Genomic DNA, 26,325 nt, shown 5'->3' on the forward strand with positions numbered 1-26,325 from the left:
AAACGAGCGCCAACCGACATTTCCACCAATCACTACTCCGCGCGAGACGGCGCTAGCTCGCCCTGGCTGGAAAATGCCGAAGCCGTTCGAGTCGGACAGGGATGGGAAATTTCAGGTGAAAATGTTTGCTTTCAGCGCAGTAAACTAGGGCAATATTTAACAGATTGCGTTGGGCGAGGTCAGCTTATAACTTTATTTTTCAACTTGGAAAATCGAAAGAAAACTCAAGAAATTCCAGTACGAGGGTATGCACAACAAACCTTTATTGCATAATGTTGATTACAGTTAATTACAATCAGGAGAGAAGTTTGGATACTCATTTGAATTTTCGGTCGAAGAAATATTTCCTTTTCTTCTTGAGTAAAATAGGACGTATATATGCTGAAAAGATCCAACTGTCAAATTACAGTTTTGAGATATTTGAGGAAATATAAGATTATTATTATATAAGAAATATTGATGAAAATAGTATTTCTCTTGTCAATGGTGTTTAATGATGTAATAACATTGAAATATTGCGTATTGTATCTTTTTCAACTTATTTTTAAATGTACCTACACTTAAGATAATTTTTAGTCTTATATAAATTATCCTTACACTGTATAATATTCACCAGTCTGAAGATGCCCATTAGAGGATGAAAGCAATAATTGGTCAAAATAAATAAGTGGAAGTGTGTACCAAGTATTTTTTAAATTAATAACTTATATGTGAATATAAGTTATTACATCATTACAATGGAATTCCATCAAAAATTGTCAATAAATAATTTAAATGAAAAAATGGTGTTTAATTTGTTAAAAATTAACAGAGCTGGATCATTTTTGCTTAAACAAATTTTAAGATTTTTAAATTCAAAAAAAGTTCTCAGTATATTTTCTAAAATTTGGCCACTGGGTTTTAGGTAGAGAAAAATCGAAAAATTTACTCAAAAACATTCTTAAATAATAAATGGTATAATTAAATATCGTATAAATGTATAATAAATAAATAAATATGCAGTCATTATTCATGTTATTATTTATTTTGCATACAAACATCTGCCTTTAAACAAATTGTACCTAGTTAGGCCGACTAGACATAATCTCGAAAAATATACCACCTAAGTATGTATGTAGTAATTGTAATTTTTTGTTAATAGTCCATGATTATTATTATATTGGATCTATTATGAATAATTAGTTTATAGACACGTCATTATATCCATGAAATATGCTATTTTTTTCATTTATTTATCTGCTTATGCAGACATAAAAATGTGTTTGTAATTTATTATCTTCTGTTATCATTATTCAATTTACACACCTAATTATGCACTTAACTTTGATTTCCACACTGTCTTTTTCTACCTCGGTTTGGCCTCCCCGAATTAGATCCAGAATCAGAAACTGCTTCATCATTTGATATTTCAGATTCCTCAGATTCGGAGATAATTACGTTTTCCCCAGATACATTCTCACGTATGTCAGAAGACAGACTTTGTTCTGCCGTAGAATCTTAATTTTATAAAGTAGACGGAATATTTGTGCCATTGCTTATACAAAAATCGTTTTTGGGACCAAATATCATTGGACTCTTTTTGCAAAATGTAAAATTCTGGTATTGCATTATGGACCGTGTTTTAAAATTGAATTACTATGTAAGTGTTTGTCGAACAGGATGGATCTTTTTTATCGATCGATTATCGCCTCCTGAATGAAATGAAAATCTCCATTAATTTTTACAATAAATTCAAAAAAGATTCAAAGTGAGTTGGATGTTTTCTGCAATTATACGTCCAATAGTAAATGCCAATTATTTTTAAATCTTTTTTTCTCTATTCGTATACTTATCTATCACAATTCTGAAAAAATCTACCTGTATGACAATGGCGATAATACTTTGTACGTTTTACCCATAGTTTTTCCAAACGCATCGTTTTTTTTTTTTGCGATTTCACAATGCTTCTTACTTTTTACAATTTGATAACGGCAATATAAAAAAAAGTCTTATCAGACTTAACACTTCTTCAAACATTTTATGATTTTATTTACATGTGAGTGAACATTATTGAAATTAAATAAAAATACGCAAATACCGTATATTGTAGTAAATCCGAAATACGTCATTTTATCTGACTCAAAATTTACGGAGCGGCCACTGGTATTTTGTCAACAGTTACATTAAATATTACTTTCACACTGGGAACGGCATTTCTTACATTTCTAACAAAAATGTAGAAATTTATATTTTTTTAACCCTCGAACGGGGGTACCAAACGACCCCAGTTCCTACTTGTGTGTAGCGTCACGAGAATAAAAAGTTGGGAGTATTTATGAACGTGCAATAATTTATTTATGTTTACACGTAAATATATTTGACTCATTCGAGTGTTTTATTCATTTTTGTTAGTTTGTCGAATGCTAGTGTATACAAAGTGAAATCGACCCTTGTATTGTTTACGTCTTTTTTTTGTTTTTATATTGAACGATTTGAAAATTTAAAAAAAAAAGAAAATTCTTCGTTCTGTTATTTTCCCGATTGCAAAAAAAATACGGCAAATAACCTTAATAATACTCGAGTTATCGAATTAAAATCGGTCTATGGGGGATTCGAATCCCCCCCTTCGGTCCGGCTAATTATGTAATTTTTTGCGAACGGTATTGAAATAACATTGGCCATTTATTCATCATCATTCTCTTTTCACACCTAATGGTGCATAGGGCATTGAATTGGTAGACCAATCGCAGTGCATTTTAATCATGTTTGTTAGATGAAGGTAAGATGATCAGTCTTACGCTTCAGGTGCTAGTCCAGGGACCATGAAATATTATTTTCTGAAGACACCTTTTATTAGGCAACAAGTAATATTTCGATCAAGCTTTGGAGGTTATTTAAATATTATTATGGACGAAAAAAACTAAAATATTTTTAAGTATGTCCAAATCCTTGTGCACGGCAACTGAATTAAATATTCAAGGGATTTTTCTTCACTAAATTCTTAGTGTAAAATGTATGCTGTGTGCATAAAAGAATTGAAGAAATATTCATGAGCAAATATGGACAGAATGTTACAGTGCATATAAAATGATCACATATATGTCCCTTCTGTATTTAGTAGCTACTTTTTTTTATGTCGTTCTCCATTTTCTCTTCTCAAAGAGGTTCTTATCTCTTATGAAACAAATGCTTCGTAGTTATTGTAAACCCTAAATACGAGTAGTTCAACAATGTGTTTGAGTATGTCTAAGTGCTTGCAACATTTTGAATATGGAATATGGAAGTCTAGGCATTTACAGGGCTTATGACCTGTCATTGGCTGGTTTAAGTGGCCACTTTACACACTTCGTGAAGTTCACCATTCTGCCTATGTTTAACATCCACATTTCCTCAACTCTCTCATCAGTGGTATCCATCCACGATAAAGGTTTCAGGTCTTTTACTTTAAACAGTCAACTTTAGTCAGTTTAAATATAGACGGAATGGTGAATGTTTCACAATGTGTAAAGTGGCGACTTAAACCAGCAAATGAAAGGTTATTAACCCTGTAAATGCTTAGACTTCCATATTCCCTTCTCAAAAATGTTTTCCCTCTCGGTTGCGATAAATTTAAATAAAGATAATTAATTTTAGTTTATTTTGAGGTAAAAAAGTTTTTAAATCTAATGCCATTATTTAATCTCGTGTCTACGTGTAGGTGAAACGAAAAATACATATTGGCATATTATTTGACCCCACGTGATAAAGGTTTCAGCTCTTTTACTTCACAAAAGTCAACGGATGAAAGAGTTGAGGAAATGTAGACGTTCAAACATGGGCAAAATGGTGAATGTTACACAGTGTGTAAAGTGGTCACCTGAACCAGCTAATGACAGGTCGTAAGCCCTGTAAATGCCTAGACTTCCATATTCCCTTCTCGAAAATGTTTTCCCTTTCTGTTGAAATAAGCCAAAATAGTTACTATGATTCAAAGATTACTATGAAAAATATATATCACTCGCTATTATGACATACAAATTCGCACATGATGTAAATATTCCACAAAATTTTACTAACTAATGAATCATATTTAACGACAAAAATATTTATTTATGAAGAAACGTTCTTTTTATCATTTGATAACATGCGACGACTTTGATAAGAATTATAATGATTTGTGACGATTGATTCTTCAGTATCAATCAGTTAAATATTGGAAACAGTACGAACATTAGAGATAATAAGTAGTTTTACGTGTAACTTCATATAAAAATATTATATATTGGTTTATTCGGATTGTTTAAGTGTTTAAATTAGTAAAATTAAATGTCAGATACGGGAACATCGGGCAGTGAAGATGATGAGCCTCTGGTCAAAAAGGATACCAAAGTTAATTGGAATAAATTCAAAAAAAGCCTTTTGGAAAGCGAAGAGAAAGCTGAAAAACAAATTTCTTTTGAATCGGCTGATCAATCAACAACGAATAAAGATATAAAAGAAAATAATTCGGAAAATGTAGACAGTCACATTCGTGCCAATGGTATCGATAACGATACGTCTACCGGCGTTGATAAGGATCCACTTGATTCTCCAAGCAGTTTGGTATTTCTGAATAGGAACTCTTCTTCAGAAAGGAGTCCAGCCAGAAGAAACACAGATATTCTCGACAGCGCAGAAGTAAAAGATTTGCATTGGGCTCAGAGGTAAATAACCTAAGGTTTTTTTCATTTTCTTAAACCTTTCATAATATGACAGTATTCTTTACTAATATGTATGCTTCCACTTTCCATTATGTTGTACCCCAACTCAACACAGTCCTTTTGGCCTTATAGAGTTCATCATCATAATTTCCTTTCGCACCAAATGGTGCATAGGGCGTTACATTGGTACACCAATCGCGGCGTACCTTGATCATCTTTGTTACATGAAGGTAAAATGATACGCGTCAGGTACCAGTCCAGGGACTATGAAATATTCCAGTGTGAAAACAAACAACTTTTAAATAAATATTTCGTATTGACCATGTCGGGAATTGAACCTCTTGCATGGTACACAACCGTGCTGACAACTACATCACAAAGCTGACAGACCTTACAGAGTTAGGGATAAGTTTTTTATTTTTTGTGATGTGCATCTTTATATAAATAAATTAAAAATAAATAAATAATTAACAGCTTTTCTTGTTTCTGTTGATGGTATTATTTGATTATATTTGTGGCATTATTTTATTATTTTGTAGTTATTTTTCCCTGTACATTTCGGTGCTATTAATATTTGTACTATGTTTGTTTTCCACTAACAAAAAATTAATTCCTTTTTTTTTTTTTTTAATTTTATATATAAATTTATTGCTTTTTAATACTAAGGAATCTATATGAAAGTAGTGAATGACAAAATACACACGGAGCGTCCTCTGGTTGGGATAGTCTCCATCTTACATGGCTCTGTCTGTTCTAAGGTGGACATGATTCCCTGGTTCGTTGAAATAAGATACACTTTCAATACTTACTTTAGGGAAAAAAGTGTTAAGATAGAAAAAAAAACAATAAATGAAAAATAAAAGAGTGAATTTCTCAAAGCTATTTTTATTTTTTTACTTTTCAAAGTGTAGAATAAAAAAACATTTATAATAAGTATAAATAAATGGGAGATGAGATAATTAAACTGAAAGCAAATTAAATAAAAACTTGAAAATACTGTTTTAATTTTTGTAGATACATGTTTTACTTGTCTGTCCACATTTTATTTCTACATTATTTACTTTTGCATTCAAAGAATAATTTTCTAATCTTTTATCTTATCAGATTATTTCAAGATAACTGGATGAATTCGTGGTATTTTTTTATTATAATTTAAACTTTTGAAGATAATTTAAAAGTAAAATATGATTGTCCTTGCTCGGCAAATGAAATAAACTTTAGTATCCGTTTAAGACTTCCAGACTAAGATGTATTTTCTACACAAAATCCTTTGAAAAAACCATCCCCAGTTCTTTTTATAAGTGCAGTTTCGTCTATGTCAACAAATTGAAAGATATTTTTTATGTATTTAATACTTTTCTCGTTAAAATTAAATAAGGTTGCGATCTAAAATAACATTTGCAAGAAAAATAACTCAAAGCTGTTTTATTTATAGCATTTATAATATTAACCTTAATTCAGTTAGCACAATCCAAGATCTCCGAATTACTTTCTTCTCACGATTAACTTATTCTAATCATTTCAATATTGTTAAAGATAAATCATTAAAAATGTTGGGCTTCATGCACGGAATATCCAAGCCATTCACAAATGCAGCATCAATAATTTGTTTAAATACTTCTCTTGTTCGTAGCGATTTGGAATTCGGATGTAGTGTTTGGTCACCGAATCATGTAATTTATAAAATAGAAATGAAACTGTTCAGAAAAAATTCCTTCGTTTTTTGTCATTTAAGTGTAATATAGGCAGAATACTTCAATGTTATGAAGAGCGCTTGGAGTATTTTCAAATTGAGAAAAATTAGAGATATAATGTACTTCTTCTTTTTCTGCCTCTTCCCAGTTCATCTATGGACAGCCCTTCTGGTACGCAGTCATAATATTCTCATAAATATACTGACTATGTACTGTCATAATGTTTAATTCTTTAAAAACTATTCTTAAAGAACATTGACAATGTAATTTGTATTGTGGAGGTCATCGCCATCAAGCCGTAAAGTTGGCAGAGCCGAACACCGTTCTGGCTCGCAACGCGTAACTCGACGCAACGTCGGCTCGGACAAGTGATTAAACGTCGTGCCGCGAAAGAATATGCACATTTCATCTTGGCATTTCGTGTCGCCCGTCCACCAGCTCCTCGCCAGTGTTCGCTATTGTTAATTCCTTCTGTACAAAATTGCAAGGATGTAACTTGTGTGTATCTGTCCAATAAATAACTTAAATTGAAATCCATCTTTTTCATTTAACCTCAAATCAATTCACACGCACCCATCCATACAGTATATACCTCTCACACATTCAGAGATCCCTGCAGACATGTGGGGTCTTCATTTATTAGAATAACATCATCCGTACACAGCATACATCATGGTAACTCTTTCAAACGTTAAAGACCAGGGGACTCAATGCCGAGCCCTATTTTATCAGGTCACGCTAAATTTATGGTCAAATTATTTCTTTGAAATATTCTTGATTCCCCTTCGTGATGCTGCAATTCTAATCTATCTTCAGAACACATCCCGTGATCTTGTCCCTTTCCCCTTCTTTCTTTGATTTCTGAATGGAGCTACTCGCTACACTAGCCGTGGCCTTTTTATAGGTCCGGTCTGATTTACAGATCTGGTGGCTTCCAAAAAGAGTTTTAAAAGGCTTTAAAATAGTTTTGTAATCATTTCAGCGAATTGGTCATGTCCAATCAATTTAATCCCAGTCAGGGAAAAATTCACTTCCCTTTTTTCTCAATACAATTAAGTGCATATTATGTACTTCTGGATTACCTTCTTTCAGCACAAAGATGCTAAGGCTACCAGATTACAGAAAGCTCCTTCGAGTAGCTTTCCTCGTTTGGCGACGAGCATTTTTTCGTGCATGTGGGCACCGCCAAGGAGACTTATGTCCTCAGATGCGGTGCGCAAAATGTGGTGAGCAACTGTACTTAAATAATATAATTCACAATTATGTTGATTCAATGTTTTGTGTTAAAAATGTATCATTTTACGTTTGCCGTAGGCGTCTGAGATCGCCTGTTACCTTTTACCTGTTAATTTTTACAAATAATATGGCACACCCTCTTGCAAGAATTTACTCCTCATAATCGTTATTAATTTTGATCATCATAATCATTCCCTTTCCGCACCCAATGGCGCATAGGGCATTGGATTGGCACACCAATCGTATCTTGATCATTCTTGTTACATGAAGGTAAGATGATCAGTCTCACGCCTCAGGTACCAGTCCAGGGACTTTTAAATAAATAAAACCCTTTTAGATAAATATTTCACATCAACTATACCGGGAATCGAACCCAAGACCTCTTGCATGGTAAGCAAACGCGCTGACCATTAACCACGAGGAGAAATTTAATATTGACATTCATCATGATAGAGTAAATGATTATTAATTTTTATTCTGAAACCAAATGTCTAATTTTCAGTTTTGTGAATGTAAATTAATTTTAGTTCCTTCTATTATATCTAATTTTTTCTTATTTTATTTTTAAAAAATAAACAAATAGTCTAATCTTTAACCCGAACTTTATTATTACTCAAATTTATTTACTCAAGAACCATAACATGAACATAAAAATAAACAACAAAACTCTTAAAGAACTAGAACATGTGACTTACCTAGGACTTACAATGGACAGACAATTAAAATGGACAAAACACATAGACGGACTCACTAAAGTAATGGCATCACTACATAGCCTCTTCTACAAAATTAAAGATTTTATATCAAGAAAAGAAAAAATTATGATGTACGAAGCCTATGTCAAAAGTAAATTGAGTTACATGATCGCCTTCTGGGGAACTGGTAACAAGACAGACATAACAAGAATACAAAGACAACAAAATAAAATTCTTAAACTAACATACAACCTACCCTACCTGACCTCTACGACTGAACTGTACAAAAAAACACACCAGTTTGACATAAACTACTTGACTAAAATTGAGACCTTAAAAATTGTGCACAAAATAACACTGGGAAACATACAAGACGACGACATAATATTAGTCAAAAATGCTGACATACATAAGTATAACACCAGACAACAAAAACACTATCATATTGAAAAAGCAAAGACAAACACAGGACAGTCAAAAATACTACATAATGGACTTAAACACTACAACGACCTACCTTACTACTTGAAAACTTTTAATGGAGACAAATTTAAAATCAATCTGAAAAAGCACATGATGACTGAACTAACTAGACTAGACGAGACATAAAATGACTAGACAATATTAAATTTCTAATGTAACCCTAACGGGTTTTTTAAAATTGTAAATAAATAAAAAAAATAAAAAAAAAAATTTATTCAGCTTAACACTAATTTTGTGTCGTAATGCTATTTATCAAATTGTATGTATTTTATCATTTTAAAATAAAATAACCTTTTATCTCTTGTAAATTTTATTGTGTATTTTATAAACAACTTTTTAGGCGAATACATTTATAAGTACCGAATATCTTAATTTCCTTATAAGGTAATCAAATAAAAACAAAGACATATAAATTATTATCATTTAACATCGATTCAGTACAATATCATACGTTTGTGAGCGTTATAATACTATACAATTATACATATTAAACATTTTTCATTCAAAGATGTCTACAAAGCGGATCTAGCCCAGAGGCAACATGTCAGCAATTAAAACTGTCCGTCTGCCATATTGCTGCGTTCTTCGGGGACAGCGGAATCCTTAACGAAATCCTCAGAGTCAGGCCTGGCCTATTTGGACGATCAGACTCTTTTGGAAGAACGCCAATCCATTACGCAGCATGGGAAGGTCACGTCGATTGCTTGGCTGTCTTGCTTGGTCTTCGGGAAGGGCAGCTGACTTCGGAGAGAACAGGAAGAAAAAACAAAACAGAAAGAGAAAATGAAGACTTAAAAGTAATCAAAATAAGTCATGAGCAGTTAATAACAATGAATTCAATCAGAGGAGAGAGCGTCGACGGCTTTAATAAACACTGGTGTGACTCCAGTCACAGTTGTTCAAGTGTATCCAAAATTGTAAGTAAATTTATTTTGTAATGTCTTATGTATTTTATGTATTCTTTAATCTTCGCAAATTTGACCACATAACCGAGTATCGCACGCAACTATACTGGCTCAGTATTAGGCATAGAAGAAACATTCACATTCTATCACTTCTTCACAATATTTTAAATAATCCCACTTCGCCTGTTTATCTGAGAGAGCTCATCCAACCTCTTTCACAACTCGGACTATCTCTTCGTTCTTGTAACGAGAGAACCCATTTAATACCCTGTCATCGCTCTAATTTTCTTGCCTTCTCTTTCACAGTAGTAGCCGCTCGATTGTGGAATAATCTACCCACTAATGTTAGAGACATTGTTTTTTATTTACATTTAAGTCAAGATTGAAATTCCACTATCTAAATATTTAAATTGTTCCTTTATCCTTCTTTTTTCCTTCTCATCCCCTTTCCTCTCTTCATAGTGTAGTGTTAATTTTTTTTAAATGTATATTTTTTTTTTGGTTAATCTTTGCTTTTAATTTTTGTATAAAATTGTAAGATTCAATTTGTCCATGTATTTATAATTTTCTCAAACTGAACGGTTTGGGTAGGTAGGAAGAAATTGCCTTAAGGCAATATGCCGGCCCTCATATGTATATATATCGTATATGTAGGATATAAAGTGCCAAATAAATCAATATTTCAATGAACTTTTGAGGATTATTATATTTTTTCTTGTCAAGGCTACAATATTACGGAGAGCTCTTTTGGGCAACTTTCATCCGGCAAATTGGAAATTATCTTTGTATGCATTGCCAAGGAGACTAAGCTCTCCGTAGCGATGTGCAGTATATGGTCGGCAAGCTTGCAGACAATTTATTCTTTAGACAGATTTTTTTTCTTATCTTTTTGGATACATATTTTTTTTTCTTTATAATAGATCGATTTTTCCCTCGATTTAAGCTATTCCAATACCTTATTTGAACATAAAGTGGTTGGCGCGTTTGCATACCATTCTTGAAATCCTGGGTTCGATTTCTAGAAGGGACGTGAAATAATGATTTTTATAGTTGTTCAAAATACAACTATAAAAATCAACAATACAACTGTTCCTCGTCTGGAACCTAAAGTCTAAGACTGATCGTACTTCATGAAACAGAAAATCAAAATACCCTGCATTTGGTTAACCGATTTTTATTTTGTTAAGTTTGTACAATAATTTTCATTTAAAAACTAGCATAACATTATATTATATACCTAACCTAAATTTATTTACAATTTTTTTTTTTTTTTAATTAAATTTTTGTTCTTATGATTTATTTATTTATTATCATATTATATACATAAAATCAAACATTTATTCAGAGTTGCTTTGAGTATCTAACTAGGGTTATTTAACCCGTTTCAAGCCAGTTAAAAAAAAAATTTGAAAAACAGTAATCAATACATAGTGAAAATATAGTAAAAAACGTAGGAAAATTTAAAGTTAAACAAAATACATAGTAAGAAACATAGCAAAAGACATAGTTTAAAACATGCATAAAAACCCGGTTTATACATAGTAAAAAATAAAATGCATAGCCGGGAACATAGTAAAAGACATGACAAAAAATAATTTAAAAAAATAATGTATGGCAAAAAACACACTTATAAAAAACATAGTAAAATACATAGTAAAAAGAAAGAAATATTTAAATTAACATGTGATTAGTATATTCTCGTATATAGAAGCTGAGACTATTATATTGTAAAAACATAGTAAAACAGAGTAAAAAGTAATAAGGAACTTCAAAAATTCAAGCAATAAAACACTAAAAATACATTATTACAATTTAAATAAGAATATGTGTTGGCCATCTAACAGCCACCATCAACCTCTCAGACTCTCTGCGACCAATTTCAATGAGGGAAATAGTCAGTAACTTCTTTAACTTGTGACTCTTGTAACATTTCCATGGTTCTGACATTATATTATTTAGCTTTTGTCCGATGTAGGAGTATTGTCTCGGTGCTAAAGAAGTTCCATTCTTTTGTCGAGAAATCAGATCACAACTGGAACTCTGAGTGTCATAATGTAAATAATCTGATGGATATATGAGTATATGATCTAAACAATTCGAAATATAATTAATGTACAGAAACTTTTAAAGATTTATTTTGCATTGTGCCAATCGATTTTGGAGTACGGTATAATCGGTTGGGGTGGTGCAAATGACACAGTTTTAAATAGTGTATTTGTTGCACAAAATTCCATAATTAAAATAATACTCAGAGTCCCGATACAGACATCTACTCAAGAAATATTCCATAAATCACAACTTATGACACCAAAACAATTATACGGTAAAACAATACTCACTAATAGATTCAAAAACTACTCTTACTCAAATGAAAGACATAATCCCCACACTTAGCTAAGTCCAAAAATATTGCCAAGCATTTTTTACCACCATCGAGATGTTAAGTAATTTCTTGGGATAGGTTGGCTATTGCGTCTTCCGTACCCATGGCCTTTTTGAAACCATATTGATTATCAGAGAGAAGGTTATTATTTTCAATGAAAGAGCTTAGTCCAGTTTTGGCAACTTTTTCAATTATTTTAAAAATTGTGCTTCGTCAAGATATAGGTCTGTAGTTTTGTATTAGATTTTTATCACCACTTTTGTATAAAGGTATCACAATTGACTCTTTTCGGTGCTTAGGAAATACTCCACATTCAAAACTAAGATTAAAAATGTACGTAAGTAGTTTTGCTACATTTACACAAAATGTTATTTTCGGTAGTCGTTTTAAACGAGTTGTAAATAACTAACTATTAGAAAATGAGAAACAAGTTGTGGTAAATAGGGAAGCAAATCTCAGACCTTTGATCCTCAAATCTACAATACTAGCCACAAAACCACAACCCGATTCTAAAATATGCAAAAATGGAGACATTTTCAGCTCCTCTGAGACTTTCTGGCAACTCATTAAAGATTTTTAAACCATTGATTGTTTTGAGTTCAAGTCAGTCTTACCCTAGGAAGCCTGAAATCATCTTCACTGCTAGCTCCATACTTGTGGAAATCAATATTGCATTGACCACTGATATTGCGATACTCGAATCAACTGAAAATCGTATCTTTAAACAATTTTCTAGCTCGATATTGTATGGAGTGGGTGTACCCCTCTTCACATAGCGTGCGCCAGAGTACAAAAAGAAAGCGTAATTGGTTTGCTCGCCTGTGGAGCTGACATAACAAAACAAGATGCCTCGGGAAGGACTCCACTTGATGTCTGTGGACTTGCAGTTAAAGAAGCGGGGTTAATACCGCAAACAAAAAATAGCAGGTAGCATTTCAAATCTAGTAGAAATTATGATCACTGATTAAGTTTGTTTAAAAAGCAATTCCATTTAAATTATAGATTGACAATTCTTGACGGAATTTCATTGTAATTACTCAATAATTTATATTTCAATGTAAGTTAAACATTTAAAATACCTTGTACACTTCCAAATATTTATTTGACCAATTAGCGCTTTCACCCTCCAACGGGCATCTTCCGACTGACCGAAAATATTAGACAGCGTTAAGATCTAAATTTATTTCAACAGAGAGAGAAAACATTTTTGAGAAGGTGGCCTCTGGTCAAGACGCTTGGCTCACTCACGAAAGGTTCCGGGTTCGTTCCCGGTGATAACACAAACATTAAAATGTGATTTTTCTCAAGCCTTTATTCTGTGATGTAATTCACCACTGTAATTGAGCCTCCTGGCCTGTTGTGGTGCAAAAATAAATAAGTAAAATAAGAAGGGAATATGGAAGTCTAGACATTTACAGGGCTTATGACCTGTCATTGGCTGGTTTAAGTGGCCACTTTACACACTGTGTAACATTCACCATTCTGCCTATGTTTGAAAATCCACATTTCCTCAACTCTTCCATCTGTTGACATTTGTAAGGTAAAAGAGCTGAAACCCATAAGACCTGAAAATGCCTAGACTTCCATATTTCCTTCAAAAAAATGTTTTCCCTCTCTGTTGAAATAAATTTAAATGTGAATAACTCCCTAAGGAGGAATTCCAGCCAGTCTGCAAGCATTTGGACACACTCAAACATTTTAGCGTTAAGATCGTTTATATACAAAACAAAATATTATCTGAAGTACAGCCCGTTTTTTCATTTATTTATTTTTAAAAACCCGTTAGGGTTATTTGAGAAATATTATAAGGTTTAGTCATGTTATCTTATGACCTCTGATTGGTGCGTACATTAGCCACGACCACAACCCGGCTTAAAAAATATTTGATTATAAATGAATAATTCGTTTTTTTTTTCAGTTTCGTCAGAATCATTGAATACGTAATCAAGTATGGAAAATATAGAAATATAGACAGAGAATTATGGCTTTCTAAACAAGATGGTACATCTCCTTTACATATAGCCATATTGTTTGATAGCAAAAAAGCTGCTAAACTATATTTAGATATAAGAGCTGCACCAAATGTCGTCGATGAAGACGGCCAGACTCCCTTACATCTGGCAATTCTTCTAAGAAGATTAGATATTTTAAAAGCAATTGCTAATTCGACCCAGATAAAAAATCTCAACACTATTGATCGGGTTAATAGAGATAAACAAACGCCGTTACAGTTAGCTGTTTTGGAACAATGGTACGACGGGGTGTGTATTCTTTTAGATGCAAATGCGAGTGTCACCAATCAGTCAAATAATGATAGAAATTCATCATTGCACTACGCAGCACAAGTTGGAAATTTAGACATAGCTGATAAATTGATTCAAACCATTTCAAATAAAAAGCAGTGGATTGACTGCAAGAATGCCTACGATGAAACGCCTCTCTTTGTAGCTATTAAACGTGGTAACGCAAGTTGTGTACGATGTTTTCTACACGAAGGTGCCTCGTACAGCATTGACCTAGGGGGTTATACAGTTTTGCACAAAGCGATTGAATCGGATGATATTGATGTGCTTTTGTCCCTATTAGAAATAGAAAAAATCGATAGCTTCCTGAATATCACAGACAGTCAATACGGCATGACACCTTTACATTGGGCCGCCCTTAAAAATAAACCATCGTATACCCAAAAACTTATTGATAAAGGTGCGGACGTAACATTGAAAACATCCGATGGCTTCACCCCCCTTCATATAGCAGCAAAAGAAGGCAACGATGGTGTGATCAAAGTCATTTTAGATCACGACAAAGATCACCGTTTGGTCAATTCCCATGACAACGGAGGCTGGTTACCTTTTTACAAAGCGGCTTATCATTGCCAAAGAGACAGTATAGAACTTTTTCTTGAAAATGGATCAAATTTATCCGAAGTCGTTCCTATGTACAATGGAAAGAAAAGCCTGATAATCAGTATTATCAAAAACAATATGCCAAGATCCGCAGATTACCTGAACAGCATTTTCAACAAGAGGCTAACGCAGAACAATTTTAGTTTAGATCAATCAGAATGCGAAGTAACGTTCGACTACTCGATCATTATGCCAGATGAAAGCGACGACGGATTTTCGCAAATGAACGCCATATCATCTTTGTTTAGTTCGGGGACAAATTTTCAAATAAAAAAACTAATTCTCCACCCTTTCATCGAAAGCTTTTTACACTTGAAGTGGAATGTTTTAAGATGGTTCTTTTTCGTTGTCCTTGGAGTGTATATATTGTTCGTGATGTTACTTACTGATATAACCATCAATATGTATGAAGAGTCGTATCGATTGGCCATCTCACCCCTGTTTTTCAAGATAAAACAGAGTGTACTCGTTCTACTAATTGGAATAATACTTCTTTTGGTGAGTATCACGGAAAAAATACTTTATTTTTTCTATCGTAAGGTTTTTTTTAAAACTTCTATTTATTTTTAGACTTTAATTTCACCCCTTTGTCCATCGAAACAGTTGAAAATTACAATACGAACTAACTTTTTTTCCTTAAGCTAGCGCGGTAATATGATAATATGGAGAAATCATTTAGGTAATAATAAGTTCAGTCATTTATCAATTAGAATGTTCCCGATGGACTGGTATATTTTATCGGGATTAAAAGAAGCTCAATCTTCTAACTATCGCTATAAAAGAAATACAATGATCCGTTAGTCTATGGCGACGTAACATCGTTATTCTTTACACGAATCCGAAATTCTAATACAAAAAATCCAAAACAAACCAAATCGAAAAGCAAACCAAGATAACCGTAGATAAAGCAAGTAAACTATAGCAATTTAAAAAATAAATTGATTCTTTTTGATTTCCACATTACGGCCTACTCATTTTTAAAAAGGGTTGCTCATTGTTGATATTTTATAAATTTTTATAATTGTCCTTTTTTAAATTCGGGGTGTATGTATTCTATTTTACTTCTAATATCTCCGGCTATCCCCGTGCAAAAAATACGCCATTCGGTCGCTCCACTGAGACGTGAAGTTTTGGAGGAAACACAAACAAACACACCATCGCATTTATAATATTAGAATGATTTTTTTTTTTTATATAAATAAAAGACGAGTGATACTTTAATCCACAAATTCGCAATGTCCAGTGACCAGTTTCATCGCTTTCGCGACATCTTCGAGACTAGTATCTTTATTAAAGAGTTCAATGTATTTATACAAAACAGAGGTAAGGATAGATAATTCAAAATAATATGAAAGTAAATTAAATATTTAATTTACTTTCATTTTATATATTTTTTTAGAATATTTTTTTTCCAATCAGACAAAACCCACATCAATAATGGCAAGATAAAGAACCATTGTATTATACTGCTATCAAGAAAAAGCCAACCACTCAGTATTTTCTGTGTAATTATGATTTGAATGAATGTAACTGGAGGACACTAGAAAATCCATAGCAACCTTTGTGCATTTGAAGATGAATTTATGCCAAACTACTCAATATTATCGAGGGATTTTTTTGCGCTGTATATCATGTTATATTGAGCACTGATGTGTTAACAAAATAAAAATCTAATTATAATCGTAGAAAAAGAAAAAAAAGAAGCAAATTGTGACTGGTGGGACAAGGCTTCGTGATACTAAATAAAGATATTTACTGAATAGTATCTCTGCGAGAATTAATAGTTACAAATTTCGGAAAATGTTTTTGTACATAGATTTATAAAAAAAAGACGTTTAGCCAAATATAATTGTTTATTGAGAGGTGATAAATGAAAATTGAAAATTTATGTCAATTTCCCACTTCACGTGGAATGCTCGTACAACAGAATTTAAAAAAAAACATTACTTTAAAAAATGGGTAAACATGACGCCAAATAATATCGTAAAATATATTGAAATCTCGTGCATTTAAAGAGTTAATAATAGGTTAAGGAAAAAGTCATTTCGTATTTTTCGCTTTATTTAAAGAGTTATAAACATCCAAAGTCAAATATGCGCCGTTCTGTTTAATAACTTGTTGCCAACGAGAATTCAACTTTATAATGCGCCTTTCGTAGAAGCCCTTGTCCCTACTGGCAAAAAACTCGGACAACCAATTTTCACAGGTCTCTATTGAGGCCAAATGTGTACCCCCAAGCACGTTGGCCAAAGACAAGAACAGGTAGTAGTCACTTGGTGACAGGTCCGGACTATAGGGTGGATGCGTAAGAACTTCCCATACAAGCTCCCGGAGCTTTTGGCGCGTCATGGTTCATGGCGCGCGGCCTTGCGTTGTCCAGGTGAAACACGATTCCACTCCTATTCACCAATGCTGGCCGCTTCTACTCGATCACTAGCCTCAAACGGTTGAGTTGTTCACAGTAGAGTAATGCCTGCCAATCCCACCAAACACACAACTACACCTTCTTGGCCATCAGTCCTGGCTTGGCCACTGTCTAGGCCACTTCGTTGGCTTTTGACTACAATCTCTGTTGCTTGAAATTGTCGTAAGTGACCCACTTTTCAACACCAGTCACCACCCGCTTCAAAAATAGGTCGATTTTGTTTCGATTCAGCAGCGATTCGCAGATGGAAATTTGGTCCATAAGTTTTTTTTGCGTCAGCTCGTGTGGCACCTAAAGGTCGAGCTTTTTTTTTAATTCAACCTTCTGCAAACGGTTCAAAACGGTTTTATGATCGATATTCAGCTTCTGGACCGTGCTACGGCTGCTAACATGAAGGTATATCTCAGTATTTACCATGATTTAATTGACATTTTTGACGACAGGCCTGCCAGAGCGTGGTGCATCATTCACCTCCACTACACCAAAACGAAATCACTTGTACCAGTATTGGCCCTGTATACATCTTATTTAAAAAAAAAAAACTTTGGTGGCTTTCGACGCGTTTTTCCCTTTCAGGTAGAAAAAATGTAAAATACGGCGAATTTCTTCTTTTGAGACCTCCATACTCGACGAACGATAGTTCACGACTGAACCGACCAAGTGCAATACTGCCGAAAAAACCTTTTTTGTATACACTCACACCTTTACAACGCCGTATCGTACGTATGTGAGATACGAAATTACGTTTCCCCCAACCTGTTATATATAAATTACAGCTTTTTCATTGTATTAGTTATGTTTATATTTAAGATTTATGTGTTTATTTTCAGAAGAACACATACCAAAGTAATGTGTATTTCTAAGTGCATTTTGTACATCACTTTGGTGAGTCAGTTTAAAAATTCAAATTGACAAATTATTTTGTTTTAGGAAATTCCCTTCTTGCGTCTTAAAAAGTGGAAGTACTTTAGAAGATTAGAGGGTTGGATCAAGCTATGTTCCATATTTATGGCATTTATGATAGTTATGATTGACGTAAGTCCCTATGGCCATGCGGTTTCTAGGTTCGTGGTGGCCTTGGCGCTTCTGTTTTCCTGGATGGAGATCACCATCCTGCTCTCTCGATTTCCAGAATTCGGATATTATTTTCAAATGTTTGCAACGGTTGCAGTACGAGTAGTAAAAGTAAGTACCAAAGCTTGTTAAAATCCACGTACTTTATTATTGAACAACACGGAATTCTCTATTAGAAAGAGCAATCATTCATTTTTATTTAAATTAAAAATTAATAGAAACTCTTGAAAACATATAAAAATAGAAGGGCCTGCCATTCAATAACATGTATTAATTCAATAATACTTACATAAAGCGACGACGGTTTAAACTATTTAAAAATATATTTATACTGTAAATTAAAATAAAATAAACGAACAAGAATAAAAGAAGTATAGACAAAACCCAGAAATAGTGGGAAGAAAAAGAAAGAAATTGTAAGGGAGTGATAGAAGATGAACGAAGGAAAGTAGGAGTAGAAAATTGCATTTGATTTGATGATGGTAAATAAAGAACAAAAAAAGACAAAACGGCTATTCTCTGTTATTCTGAATCCAGCCTAAAAGTTTTTTATTTATTTTTTTATTTATTCATGTTTTTTGCTTACAAACTATAATTAATAATAAAAATAATGTGACCTCAATGGGGTTTCCCGTGCCGAGTACACTTAACAATATACTTTTTTTAAATTACATTTGAGAATAAACAAAGATGACTAACTTAAAAAAACGAAGATAATTAACAAATATTTAGACAGTTCATAAAACAAGGTATTTATGTACATCTATATTATTTATATTAAGAAAAAACACAATGAAAATAACAAAAACCTAACATAAGCTATACACTTGTGGAGCAGTTGATTCAATATTGGTATGAGCGAATGAGACAATCCATTTTACTTCTACCTAGCTCCACTATCCATTTTTTTATAGCCTTTTTAAACATTTCCTCGTTACTGATTGTTTTAATAGATAGTAGAAGTAGGTTATAGATTTTAATTGAATAATACTCAAAATCCCTTTGTCCGAAAGTGGTTTTAGTTTGTATTTGTTTAAGTTGTCTATGTGTTGAGGATCTATTGATGATATTTGTATGTGATTTATTGTGGAGGTCATGTTTTTCATTATATACTTATTATATGGAGTGTTAAATATATCAACACTATTAAAATATTCCTTTAATGTTTCACATTTACGATTTTTTTTTAATATAAGAAAATGTTCGTTTTGGACTTGTTCAACTACTCAGCTCTCCGCTATAAACGGAAACTGAGTCTCATGGTCATTAATAATCATAATAATAATAATCAAAGTTTATTAACAAAAATAACAATAACTTTATCTACTACATAAAAACTTAGGTAATAGACTTCTCTGGATCATGTCTAGTCTGCCTAACTAGGTACAACCTGTTTTAAGGCAGACATTTTAATGCAAAAATAAACAATAAAATTACTACCTTCTTGTTAATATACTAAACAGTTATACAATATTGATTTATTAGGAATTTATTTATAGTAAATTTTCCGATTTTTTCTCGACTTAAATCCAGTAACCAATTTTTTACAAATTTGTTAAATTGAATCCGGGTCATGGTTTTGCAATCTTTGGGTAACATATTGAATATTTTGGGGCCAAGAAACCTGAAATTTCTTTGCCCGAATTCAGAGTTTGTGATAAACCCCATGACTCATCCTCTAGTTTGACTTCTGGTAGTGTGGGAGTTTTCCTTTTGGGATTTGATAGAATAATTTACCTGCACAAACATTATTATTCTAAAAATATATAATTTTCTTTCATCTAAGATCTCGAATTCCTCAAATAACTTGACGCTGGGGTACCTGAAGGGCTTATTTAAAATAATATTTTGCCTTTTTTAAAAATACACTCATAACACACACACCACATTTCATATTTTAACGTAGTTATACAGAAAGCAGCCAGCTATAGAAAAGTGAAACTGAGATAATAGCATCTTAGTAAAAATAGTGAATTTTTCTAATCTACTCAATAGTTGGAATGTTTTTGATTTAACAAATGATAAACAATGAATACATTAGTTTTTTTATGTACTACAAACAAGAATCTTATAACGTAATTAACCAGTTTTAATGATTTTTAAATTACCGCGAGATCTTTCTCTTGCTGTGGGTGTTTTTTGTAAATTGAGAAATGACATTATTGTGATCGATACCATTTTCAGGTGGTGATTAATAGAGTTTTTTTTTGTATGAAAGTAGTCGGTCTGTTTTGAGCAAAACATAGAATTGACCCTACTGCACCCGATAACATCAAAATCTCATTTTTTCTAAATTGTGGACTGGCTGCTTTCTGAATAACTACGTTCATTTCATCACTATGTTATATACCACACACCATACACTACTCTCCAAATTTACCTAACAATAACAACGCTAACACAAATTCAATCATCTGTAAATATCTATGATCATTACATCTTGTTGCCCTGTTTATAAGTTTTGGAAGGAATTTCAGTGCAATGAGATTTTTTTTCTTATACCCGATAAAATTTACAGCATTTAATTACGCTGCGAAGTTTCTTGAAAACAAATGGAAGAAAAACAAAATTGATTTTCATAAAAATTAACTACGTCACAAGTGCTTGTAAATCTACCTGATATATTATGATAGATTTTCGGTTTCCGGGTAGTAATTTTTTCGACGTTAGTGTATTTGGCAATACCGGGTTCTTATTTTAAATGTCAACACAACTGTTGTGGGGTCCGGGTTGTAGTCCCGTGGTAGTATTGTGGAGTCACGGACCAAAGGTCCCAGGTTCAAATTCCACTTTACGACTTTTAGGAAAAGGTCGGAAAATTTAAATATTTGAGTAAATAATAAGAACTCTAGTATTTTCCTTTGTTTAAGAAAAAAACTCACTGACGGCAATTTGTGACGTCACGAGTGGAGTAACGTCAAACCACAAAACTTTATTAAAACATAGCGATGATAATACGAAGGACAAAAATTGAATTAAATAGTTTTTGTTTTAATTTTATAGTCTACTGACAAACAAATGTCGGCCTCGTGGTGTAATGGTCAACGCATTTGCCTACCATGCGAGAGGTCTCGGGTTCGATTCCCGACTTTGTAGATTTTAAATATTTATTGAAAAGGGTGTTTTCCCACCAGCATATTATATAGTCTCTAGACTGGTACCTGAAGCGTAAGACTGAACATCTTACCTTCATGCAACAAAAATAATCAAGATACGCTGCGATTGGTATACCAATGCAGTGCTCTATGCAACATTAGTGCGGAAAAAGAATGATTATAAACAAATATAAAAAACCACAGCACTTCCTCATTGGTGCGCTGTGTAAAGCACTGGGTCATCATCATCATCATCATCAGCCGTCTCTTGTCCAATGTTGAACATAGGCCTCCCCCTTTAGTCTCCATATTTCCCTATCCTGAGCCAACCGCATCCAACCACTTCCTGCAACTAGTCTTATGTCATCAGACCACCTCGTCTGAGGCCTGCCGACACTTCTTCTACCCGTTCTGGGTCGCCATTCCAGGACTTTTTTGGTCTATCTAGAGTCTGTGATTCTGGCTATATGACCAGCCCAGCTCCATTTCTGGTTGGCAGCCCTATGGACCACATCGGTGACGTTTGTTTTCGCTCTAATCCATGTATTGGTTTTTCTGTCTCTCAACAAAATACCCAGCATTCTCCTTTCCATGGCTCTCTGTGTCACTGATAATTTGTGTAAATTTTTTTTCGTGAACACAAAAGTTTCGATGTAATAAATATAAATAAAAAACAAACAAAAAATTAGTTGTGCTGACATTTCAAATAGGAGCCCCGTATTGCCAAATACACCAAGTGTTGAAAAATGGCTACCCGTAAACTTAAAATCTATCACAACATATCAGGTTGATATAAACATATTACAACAGAGATGAAGAACATTTAAGATAAGGTAATATAGAAGTCTAGGCATCTACAGGGCTTATGACCTGTCAATGGCTGGTTTATTTTCAGGCGTTGCCTAGTATGTAGGTGAAATAATTCAATTAGATAAATCTCAACCGCATAAATAAAGGTTTCAGCTCTTTAACTTCACAAAAATCTACAGATGAAAGAATAGAAGGAATATAGATGTTCAAATATGGGCAGAATGGTGAATGTTACGCAGTGTGTAAAGTGGCCCCTCAAACCATGACTTAAATATTACCTTCTCTTAAATGTTTTTCATCTCTGTTGTAATATGTAAATATAAACTGCTCCCCAGGGAGTTGAATCCAGTCCTTGTCAACAAAAATTTGGACAAACATAAAATATTGTTGATCTAAGGTTGACTCAAAAGCACTACACAATAAAACGCTCTAATTTTTACTGCGCGGTAAGAATACATTTTTTATATCTAATTTCCCGTAGGACTGAACTTCCTCATTAACATAACTGGAATTCGTGTAATGAATTTGAAAATAAAGTTAGGTCTAAAATTTATTCAGTGATAGCATTCAGGAAGCAATAAGTTTTTTTTTGTTTGTATTTATTTGTAAATAAACTAAAACAGGAAGTCTTAAAACGTCAAATAAAATATAAATGTGATGAATGTCTCAAAAGAAGAAATAATAATGTTAAAAAAGAAATACGGTTATAGCCCCCGTGGTGAAAAGACTAGCAAAAGCGGTTCCTGGCTCGATTCCCGGTGAGATCGCAACAATTAATTGCGTTTTTTTTCAAGTCAAGGTGTTTTGTGCAGTATTTCATTGCTCTAATTGAGCTGCTTGGCCTAATATTGTCTAAAAATATACGTAAACACAAATAAATAATTCAACAGATTGAATAAATCGTAATATTAAAATTATCTTATAAGTATGTACCTTATACGTATGTCTTGATTTTATTTATAAGTACAAAATATTTCTCTTTATCATATTTTTTTACATCATTATATATTTGTATACATAAATACTCGTATATACTATTTACCTGAGTATTAGTTTTAAATAATAATACGTGTAAGTTTTTTTATTTTTATTGTTTAGTGTTTTACAAAATTGTTTTCTTATTTTTTAAACTGGTTCAAAGTATTTCTAATACCAAATTATCATTGTTTATCGACAATTCTATAACTGGTAATATTATTTTTTTTATATAGTTTATCTTTTTTAGGCCTTTATAATTTGTAAATAAATAATATTGTTCTAAATGCTCTTAATTACTTTTAATAATACTTACATGTAAGTATTAACTGTATTTGTAACTAATATGTAAAACGCACTTAGTGCCGTTTATTTCTATAAAATAAAAAATATTTAGGGAAATAAAATTTAAAAATTTGTTGTAATTCTGGGTATCCTCTTTTGGGCTATACTAGTTTTTTGGTAAAGAAACAATGTAAAACAATATTTAACGTACAGAAATATTGGAACTGGCACCTGAAGTGTAAGACTGGTTATCTTACCTTCATGTTTTAAAAAATGATTATGTTACGCTTCGATTGTTGTATCAATACTATGTTCTATCGGAAAATTGAATAATGAATAAATGAATGATTGAAATTAGATTACAAAAAAAATAATACCATTCGTTAAAACCGCATAATTTTTATTAAATAAAGAAGTTCAGAAATCATCAAATTATTCGTTTTTAGACTATCAATCCAAAACCATTTTTTTGTCCATTATTTTAACATTTCTATGATTTTTTAAAGTTTTGTAATTTTGAAATTACGTCACTCGTGACGTCACTACTAAACTTGCTTGGCCAGTTGTCCTGAATTTTTAAAATTATACGTATGGAAACAAGCTAAACTAATTTTTCCCGCGTGAAAGAAAACATTTTTTGTATCTAATTTCCAATAGCAATGAACTTCCTCATTAGCGACCGGTTTCGAAGTCACACAAGCTTCCTTACCAAAGAAAATTGTTTCTTGGTAAGGAAGCTTGTGTCACTTCGAAACCGGTCGCTAATGAGGAAGTTCAGTGCTACGGGAAAATTGATATGAAAAATGGAAAGAAAATCAAGGAAAATTGTATCTTGATAAGGAAGCTTGTGTAGCTTTTATAAATAAATACTAAGTCGTTTAAAACAAGGTGTTTTTATTTTTATTTTTATTGTTTAATTGATAATTGATAATTACAAAGTAAATGTTACAAAAGTTTTTTTTCTTCTTCAGGTGTTTGCTTTATTCGGCTGCTTCGTAATAATAGGATTTTCCTTAATTTTCTGGATACTTATACGAACAAACACGTCTTTCTTGAGTCCTTGGGATTCCTTAATAAAAACTGTCGTCATGATGACGTCAGAGTTTGACTACTCTTCAATGGTAGAAGAAGACACTAACAAAATCGACCAAGTTGTTGTGCAATTGTTTTTCATAATATTCCTCGTTTGTGTGCCAATAGTTCTGATGAACCTCCTGTTAGCTTTGGCGGTAAGCGACGTGAAGGACTTAGAAATAGAAGGAAAGATAGACAGACTGACTGAACAAGTAGATTTCCTCGGTAATCTAGAAGTCCTCGCAAGAAACATTCTATCCAAAAACTTTACCTCGAAGAAGAAGTGGAAAGTGGAAAGAAAAATCACAGTGTTCCCAGGAAGACCTTACTGGGATCCCGCAAACAGGTTTCCGAGAAACATAGTGGAGTCGATTTGCGAGAATTTAAACGAAAGAAAAGAGATAGATGAAAAAGAAAATCAATTAAAGGAGTTATTAAAAAAGGTTGATGAGAATCTGAAGTTTATACAGAAGCAAGAAATTATTAATCACAAGCGCCACATGGAAATAACGGAAGCGCTGAATAAACTTTGTGTTGAATTGGAGAGTACAAAAAATATAGAAAAGGCGAGAAACCGATGGCAACAGTTGTTTAAAATAGGCTAAGTATAGATACATAAATTGTTTATAACATATTTCCAAAATAAAATTTTAAATTCTGTTTGTTTTCCATTCCGAGAATTTTATTTTTATTTTTGGCTGTATTATCATCAATCACTAAATGGTTTTTTAAATTTTATTTTCATCATTCCCTTTCCGCACCTAATGGTGCATAGGGCACTGGATTGGTACACCAAGCACAACATATCTCGATCAATTTTATGGATGTATGACAAGATGAATTAATATGGAAGAAGCCAGGAATGTATGCCAGGATAGACGTGTGTGGCAGTCCATCTTCTTTGTCTACCCTTAAGGGGATACAGCCTGATTGTAATAGTAGTAGTAGTAACAAGTATTTACTGACAATGACTAATGACTGTAATAAAAAAATAAAAAGACATTTAAAAAATTGGCATCATCATCATCATCATTCCTTTTCCATAGGGCACTGCATTGGTACACCAATCGCAGCTTATTTTGATCATATTTTTATAACATGAAGGTAAGATTGTCAGTCTTACGCTTCAGGTACCAGTCCAGGGACTATGAAATATTCTAGGGTGAAAACACCCTTTTAAATAAATATTTCATATCAACCATGTCAGGAATCGAACCCAGACTTCTTGCGTGGTAGGCAAATGCCCTGACCATTACACCACGAGGCCGACTTTTTAGTATTTTAATTAGTAGAGTATTTTTAATATTTTATAAAATCAAACAACGCATATCGGAAAGTAAAAATTTGAACCAGCTGTAAATGAGGACATCGGGCTTAGGAAAGAAACTGCCTACTTTGTCGGCTAACTTCGGTTATGTAAAGCGTTGTCTCTGTCATTCATACATTTATACAGCTACCGTGCGACAGAGACGACGCACTACAAATGAAGTTAGCCGATTACGGCCGGCAGCTTCTTTCTTATCTACTGCCGGCTACTGTACGTTGATAATTTCATAGCATTTGCTTTGATTTTCACATTTAAAAAAAAAATCTTGTAATATTTCGCAATTTATCCATCGCATCACTC

At 32.8% G+C, this 26,325-nt stretch overlaps 1 protein-coding gene across 1 annotated transcript; it reads left to right on the top strand.

Moving 5' to 3' along the window:
• The first annotated feature begins 4,162 nt into the window (after positions 1-4,162).
• LOC148277575 (transient receptor potential cation channel subfamily A member 1 homolog) lies at positions 4,163-25,369 on the top strand. The gene is made up of 6 exons (XM_088232697.1): positions 4,163-4,661; positions 9,275-9,683; positions 12,791-12,981; positions 13,973-15,458; positions 18,316-18,570; positions 24,596-25,369. The coding sequence occupies exons 1-6, from the start codon at positions 4,285-4,287 to the stop codon at positions 25,301-25,303; spliced, it is 3,426 nt and encodes a 1,141-aa protein (XP_088088823.1). The 5' UTR covers positions 4,163-4,284; the 3' UTR covers positions 25,304-25,369.
• The last annotated feature ends 956 nt before the right edge of the window (positions 25,370-26,325 follow it).

Source organism: Micrasema longulum, unplaced genomic scaffold (genome assembly GCF_059751315.1).
Source record: "Micrasema longulum isolate JH-2025_06_02 unplaced genomic scaffold, ASM5975131v1 h1tg001010l, whole genome shotgun sequence".
Taxonomy (NCBI): domain Eukaryota; kingdom Metazoa; phylum Arthropoda; class Insecta; order Trichoptera; family Brachycentridae; genus Micrasema; species Micrasema longulum.